At 50.4% G+C, this 6,919-nt stretch overlaps 3 protein-coding genes across 3 annotated transcripts in view; 2 read left to right on the top strand and 1 right to left on the bottom strand.

Annotated features, from left to right (window-relative positions):
* The first annotated feature begins 86 nt into the window (after positions 1-86).
* On the top strand, positions 87-1,127 carry CNA00940 (expressed protein). The gene is made up of 4 exons (XM_566521.2): positions 87-255; positions 321-388; positions 514-698; positions 760-1,127. Exons 1-4 carry the CDS (start codon positions 123-125, stop codon positions 1,064-1,066), a joined length of 693 nt encoding a protein of 230 aa, XP_566521.1. The 5' UTR covers positions 87-122; the 3' UTR covers positions 1,067-1,127.
* A 635-nt stretch (positions 1,128-1,762) lies between these two features.
* Positions 1,763-5,717, top strand: CNA00950 (mRNA export factor elf1, putative). The gene is made up of 5 exons (XM_566522.2): positions 1,763-2,541; positions 2,591-3,795; positions 3,852-4,865; positions 4,933-5,402; positions 5,470-5,717. Exons 1-5 carry the CDS (start codon positions 1,960-1,962, stop codon positions 5,499-5,501), a joined length of 3,303 nt encoding a protein of 1,100 aa, XP_566522.1. The 5' UTR covers positions 1,763-1,959; the 3' UTR covers positions 5,502-5,717.
* Positions 5,718-5,752: 35 nt separating this feature from the next.
* The window catches only part of CNA00960 (pyridoxal reductase, putative), a 1,690-nt gene continuing 523 nt past the window's right edge, over positions 5,753-6,919 (bottom strand). Inside the window, exons 3-7 of the mRNA XM_024656162.1 lie at positions 6,765-6,919; positions 6,502-6,703; positions 6,128-6,448; positions 5,902-6,063; positions 5,753-5,848 (exon numbers count right to left, since the gene is read on the bottom strand). The exon at positions 6,765-6,919 is cut by the window's right edge and continues 34 nt beyond it. Coding sequence (XP_024511835.1) covers positions 5,840-5,848; positions 5,902-6,063; positions 6,128-6,448; positions 6,502-6,703; positions 6,765-6,919 — 849 coding nt within the window. The 3' untranslated portion in view covers positions 5,753-5,839. The remainder of the gene's footprint in view (positions 5,849-5,901; positions 6,064-6,127; positions 6,449-6,501; positions 6,704-6,764) is intronic.

Raw genomic sequence — 6,919 nt, forward strand, 5'->3', positions numbered from 1 at the left:
AGTGGGTGGAGGTCACGTGACTTTCTCTCCACTTTCGCTTTTTCCGTCATTACCAGCCAACGAAGTCTCCGGCATCTCTACAACGAAAGAAGGCATATCTTACAGGTAATCACATAAGCACAATGTCCATTCCGACCACATCGACACCTACTTCTGGATCCTCCCCAACCTCCTCGCCTATTAATAGATGGATCCCCTCAAACCCTTTCGACCTCCCCGAAACAAGAGAACTCATCGCCCAGAAGGTGGCTATGGGTCAGTTCAGTCCTTCGTCTGTATACGTTCGTTCTGGTGTATGGTGTTGACGCTTCATGTGGTAGGTGAGATTACGGATCATGATGTCGCTATCATGGAGAAAGGTTATAAGTGGATGATTTACACTCCCCCCGTACGTTATGCCCGCTATAAAGTATAGACCCCTACATGTTTTTTACTGACACGACCTCTCTTTCTCCGTCGTTGATGTTTGACATGCTTTGGAAATTAAATAAACGGCACAAAAATTAAAAACAGGCCACAGCAATCTCATTCACATTCCTGATTTGGCAACTTATGAAGAAGCAGTATCCTCGTCCAAGGATGATCACTCGTCTTTTCTGGGGTGGGCTTTCCGCCGGAGCGGGTGGGTTGCTAGGCTTTGGCGCGGCTGGTGTGGCGGCTGCAATGGAAGTGGAGGATAAGGTGGAAGATGTGGAGCGGTAAGTTTATTTTGCCTATTTCCATACAAATGTAGAAAGTTGATCATTGGGGAATAATCAGAAAATCCCGCGTTTTCGAAGAAATCACTGAACACTCTCACGCTCTACAAGAATCTCGACTTGCCCTTTCCCGTCCTGCACCTCCACTAGCCGTCACTTCCCCTTCTCTCACACCTGCGATGAGACAAGCTGCCAACCGGGGTGATTCGCGGTTACCGAGAGATTTCGAGTTTCCTAATGAGACGGAGGAGGAGAGGAAGGAGAGGGAGAGGAGGATGTTGGAGGGATTGAAGCTTGGGAAGGAAAGGGTAGAAGAGGAGACAAAAGGGACTTTGGGATGGGTGAAAGGTTTGTTTGGATCCAAGTAGAGGCTCTATGAATGGTTGTAGTGGGAATGCACAGATGAAGGACCCCTGGTGTAATAAAATCATGCGCTTTATAATGATTGCATCTGCTGGCATTGGAGTGTTGACGTGAGTTGGAGCAGTTAACTGGCATCTCACTCCGAGAGACTTTTTCCCGCTGGTTGCGATTTAAACACCACGGCACGTCTTCCTCGACTTCCTTGCCACTAACCGTGGCGAGGTCGACCAAGCTCCTCGTGCGTGCTTCAACTTTTGGATGACTTGATAAGAGCAGCCGTTGGACACTGCATACCATGGACAATCCCTTTACATTCTATAAACGATTCCACAGCGCCATTCATACCTGGTGTGTCCCCCTCCTTGAAGACAGTGTATGTCCACCGTATGCTTTCGTCGAGATGTCATTGGTGGCGAGGACGTTCGTTCGCTTATCTTATCTGTACGCTGCGCTGTGGCTCCTCATAGAATCCTCGATGTGCATATACTGGGCGAACGTAGCAATGCATAGGCCAGAGCAGGCAGCGGATACAGACCTGCTGCATGCATACATAGTTGGCCATCCCGCTACCCGCTGTTGTGTATGAGTGTTCCCGGCGGAAAGCCACGTGCAACACAGTGAAAAATTATTTTGTAACTGACTTTTTTTTTGTTTGAGCGGCGATTATTTTTCGTTTCTCTTCCCAAGTTCTCATCTAATTCTTTCTTCTTCCCACTCTCCATCTTCCTTGCTCCTCCACCTCTGTCTCCTGTCCCCACCAGTCTCCCAAAAGGCCATCCAAAGGTCATAACTCACCACTCATACAGAAAACCATAAAAAATCTTCGCTAGCCACATACGGCCAGTTCCGCAAATCTTCACTTATCCCCATCTACTACTCCTATCTCTAAACCCGTACAATGTCTCCCGTCGTAGCTCCTTCCACCGCCCTCCCACCTTCCACCCACCTTGAGAAACTCACCGCCCTTGCCAACGCGCCTTCCAACGTCGAAGCCAAGTCTATCGCCGACGGCATCGCCCTGGACCTCAAAAAGGCCCCGCGCACTCTTGACGCTCTCCAGGATGCTCGTATCGTCGATGTCGTCCTTGCCTGGGCTTCCTCCAAGTCTGGATACGAGCGCGAGTCTTCTGTTGTCCTTGTGGAGCGTATTTGTCGTTCCCTCGGATCTGGTATCGAAGGTGTCTTCCTTCCTTTAATCCCTGCGATCTTGAACCTTGCCATGGACAAGGGCCAACCTGTGAGGAGCGCAGTGAACAGTGCGATGACCAGTTTGATCAAGGCTACCGCTCCTGAGGGTGCGCGAAAGGTTTTTGAGGTGCTTACCAGGGTTTTGGAGGAAACCAAGGGTTGGAGAACCAAGATTGCGGCCTTGAAGGCGATGGAGGGGCTCGTCAAGCCCGGTGCGGAAGATTATGTTGCCAACGAGTTGGGTACCGTCATCCCTGTTGTTGAGCATGCCATGCACGACACCAAGGCCGAGGTGAGTATTGTATTATTATAAATGCAGACATTCGCTTATGCCCATTCAGGTCTCTACCGCCGCTCGAAAAGCCGCGACTACTCTTTGTGGTATCCTTCCCAACGCTGATGTACTCAAGCACGTCAACCTCCTCGTTTCCGCCATGGCTTCCCCGGCTGCTGTGCCCTCTACCATCAAGGGTCTTTCCTCCACCACCTTCGTCGCCGAAGTCAACGGCCCCACCCTTGCCGTCATGGTTCCGCTTTTGACCCGTGCCCTCAAGGAGCGTTCCACCGACACTCAACGAATGACCTGTGTCGTTATCGGTAACCTTGTCAAGCTCGTCCGCGATCCTACCGTCGCCGCCCGATACCTCGGTCCTCTCTTTGGCGGTGTCCAGCAAATCGCCACCGGTGCCGCCTTCCCCGAGATTCGAGCCTTCGCTCAGACTGCCCTCGACATTCTTATCGGCGCTGGTGCCTCTGCCAGTGCCACTCCCTTGCCCCCTCGAGACGTTATCCTTTCTGTCACCGAAGCCCTTACCGTCATGGCTCCTCATCTTCAAATTCCCGGCTTCCCCGCTCACCCTTCCATCCCCCTTTCCGCCTCGCTCCCCAACAGCCCTGTCATCGCCCACGCTGTCGAGTATCAAGCCAACGTTGTGGCCGACCTCGTCGACCTTCGTCGATGGGACGCTTACATCTGGGAAGGCAAGGCTCTTGGTTCATTCATGAAGCTCCTCCAAGGTGCTGAAGAAGGTGCTAAAGCCACCGCCGAGATCCGCAAGGCATTCATGGACATTGACAAGGCCAAATATTCTCCTCCCGAGGAGGACGACGGGTCCGAGGGTCAGTTGTTGTGTGACATCCAATTCTCCCTTGCTTATGGCGGTTTGCTCTTGCTCAACCACACCAACTTGAAGTTGAGGCGAGGCAGGAGGTATGGTATCTGTGCCGCCAACGGTGCCGGCAAGTCCACATTAATGAAGGCTATCCGTGACGGTAAAGTCGAGGGCTTCCCTCCCCAGGAAGAGCTTAGGACGATTATGGTTGAGCATGCCCTTCAGGGCGAGGATACTTCCATGGCTATCATTGACTTCATCGCCGCCGACCCCAAGCTTACGCACAAGACCAGGGCCGAGATGGCTGCGATGCTCTTGTCCCTCGGTTTCTCGGAGGAGAAACAGCAAGACCCAGTGGCATCTCTTTCCGGTGGTTGGAAGATGAAATTGGAATTGGCCAAGGCCATGTTGATCGGTGCCGACATTCTTTTGCTGTAAGTTTGGCCTCTTTATCGATCTAAAATCCGATCATACTGACTTTGGGATTCAGCGACGAACCTACTAACCACTTGGACGTCCAAACTGTCGCTTGGCTTGAGGAATACGTCTGCAGCTTGCACGACATCACCTGTATGATCGTCTCGCACGACTCTGGTTTCCTCGACAACGTTTGTACCGACATTATCCACTATGAAAGCAAGAAGCTCGTGTATTACCCCGGTAACCTCTCCAAGTTTGTCGAAAAGGTCCCTTCTGCCAAGTCCTACTACACTCTTGCCGCTACTTCTATCAAGTTCACCTTCCCTCCCCCTGGTAACCTCGTCGGTGTCCGATCCAATACACGAGCGATCCTCAAACTTACCAACTGTACATTCACCTATCCTGGTGCCCCCAGACCTTCTATCAAGAATGCTTCTTGCTCCCTCTCCCTTTCTTCCCGAGTCGGTATCGTCGGTCCCAACGGTGCCGGTAAATCTACCCTCATCAAGCTCCTCACCGGTGAGACTGTCCCACAAGAAGGTTCAGTACACAAGCATCCTGCTCTTCGTGTCGGTTACGTCGCCCAGCACGCGTTCCACCATATCAACCAGCACTTGGACAAGACCGCTGTACAGTACATCCAGTGGCGATACCAGGATGGTCACGATAGGGAGATGATGGAGAAGGCTACCCGTGTCCTGACTGACGAGGACAAGGAAATGATGGAACGCCCTATTGAAGGGAAGAATGGCGAATTGAGAAAGATTGAATACATCCTCGGTCGACAAAAGCTTAAAAAGTCTTTCCAGTACGAAGTCAAGTTCAGGGGTTACGACCACAGGTACAATGCCTGGATCGGGCGAGATGTCTTGATCGAAAAGGGTTTCCAGAAACTTATCACCCAATTCGATGACTTGGAGTCTTCTAGGGAAGGTGCGGGTATGAGGGATACTGGTGCAAATGCTGTCAGGGAGGTTTTGGAAGCTGTGGGTTTGGACGGCGATATCGCGCAGTATAACGAGATGTCTGGTTTGTCCGGTGGACAAAAGGTCAAGGTCGTCATCGCAGCTTCCATGTTTAATCGGTAAGTCTATCTGTATACTTCCACTCTCTCAATTTCAGTTTAAACTAACCTTTGGCCTTGCTTTTAGACCTCAATGTCTCTTCCTCGACGAACCTACCAACTTCTTGGACCGAGAAGCCCTCGGTGGTCTCGCTGTCGCTATCAAAGAATGGGGAGGTGCCGTCTGCATCATCTCGCACTCTACCGAATTCGTGACTGCCCTCTGTCCCGAAATCTGGCACGTTGACGGCGGTGTACTTACCCACCAGGGTAAAGTCGCCCTCGTCGAAGACGCCTTTGATGACCCCTCCCGGCCCGGATCCCGAGTGGCTAGCAAGGCTGGCACACCTAGGACTATGCCCAGTACTCCCGGTACGGCTACAGGCACGGCTACTCCCGCCGAGAGTGTGGCGACGGATGGAACGGTGGATGATGTCGCCGATGGTTTGGCCAAGTTGATGGAGAAGAAGAAAAAGAAGAAGAAGATGACCAGGAATGAGTTGAAGGCTCAGGAGGAGAGGAGGAGGTTGAGAAAATTGAACTGGCTTAATTATGGTGGTGAGTCTTTCATCTCTTCCCATCTTTGTAAATTTTGTGTGGTAAACTGACTTGTCTTATGTTTTAGGTGAGCGTGAGCCCGACACGGATGACGAGTGAGGAAAAAGAGAGTCAAAAGAGGTGTCAAGTTGTAAACCTTTTCTCAAGGCAATAGAATAGATGCGATCGTGTTTGTGGTCGTTTTACAGTCTTCATTTTCTCAAATCGGTTTTCTTTACCTTTATCTTTCTTCTTTGTTTTCTTTTTGGTTGTGTAATTATACCTTAATGGAGCGGTCTCGTATCTCTTTTGATTATGAAACATCTGTTTATGCGTGCGAATGATGGATATTACGTTGGATCTACTGATTCTTCATTCGTTAACTGCAGCAAGTTGTTCTATGAAAAAGGCCATCAGAATATTCGGCACTATGCGCGAGTGTGTTCTTAATAAGTCGTTCACTTCATCTGTTCCATTCATTAGCTTGCTCATTCGCAATGTATAGGCTTTAAAAGCTTACCAGATCTTTTTGGAACATCTCGGGGTAACGAGCACCTTGAACCTCGAAAGCCGAAGCCAGCTTGTTAAGAGCCTCGACTTCTTCATTGTTGAGCTTGACATCTGTGGCGGAGGCGTTCTCTCGAACACGATCTACGTTGCGTGACCCGGGGATAGGAATCGCCTGCAGTGATAACTTTTAGCAGCTAACGCGGCCAAAACCATCTTTCTCAAAGTCGCAAGCTTACAAACTCTGATTGAGCAAGAACCCAAGCCAACGACAATTGCCCAGCAGTTACACCCTTTTTCTTCGCAATTTCCTCAACTTGATCCACCAATTTTTGGTTATCATAGAACGCTTGGCCCTGGAACCTAGGAAACATGGTTCTGAAATCACCTGCAGGGATATCCTCAAGAGACCTGTATCTACGTGTGAGTTGGCCGCGCCCGAGGGGGGAATAAGCCAAAATCGGGACAGAGTGGGCTGTACACCAGGCGACAGAGTCGCGAATTGAGGGTTCGTATGAGAATAAGGAGACTTCGATTTCGTTGATGGAAATGGGACAGATCTAGTAGGCCTAGTCAGCTAAATAAAACAGGGCAAGTTGAGGTCAAGAATTACCTTGTGAGCTTTCTCGAGAGAAGCGGCCGACATCTCACTGACACCGATAGCCTTGACGGCCCCCTCCTTTATGAGTTGAGCCATGTTAGTGAAGGTGGTCTCCACGGCAGTGCCACCAATCCGAGCGAGAGAATATACGTCCAATTCCTTGTCGCCCAGAATGGCCTTCACTTGTTCGATTTCATTTCGGAAGAATTCGATGCTATAAAAGGTTGATTTTGATCAATGTCACAGCATTCGTACGTAGCGAGATTGAAACTTACTCATCGCCCTTAGCAGGAGACCGCGACCTAACATCCATTCCGCCTTTCACGATCAGGACAACCTTGGAGATATACTCGGGGTACTTGTCGAAAAAGGCTCTGATCAGCTTAAGGTTGGCCGTGGGATCGGTGGGGGGCCCATAGAAAGTGGCAGT

Source organism: Cryptococcus neoformans, chromosome 1 (genome assembly GCF_000091045.1).
Source record: "Cryptococcus neoformans var. neoformans JEC21 chromosome 1, complete sequence".
Lineage (NCBI taxonomy): Eukaryota > Fungi > Basidiomycota > Tremellomycetes > Tremellales > Cryptococcaceae > Cryptococcus > Cryptococcus deneoformans.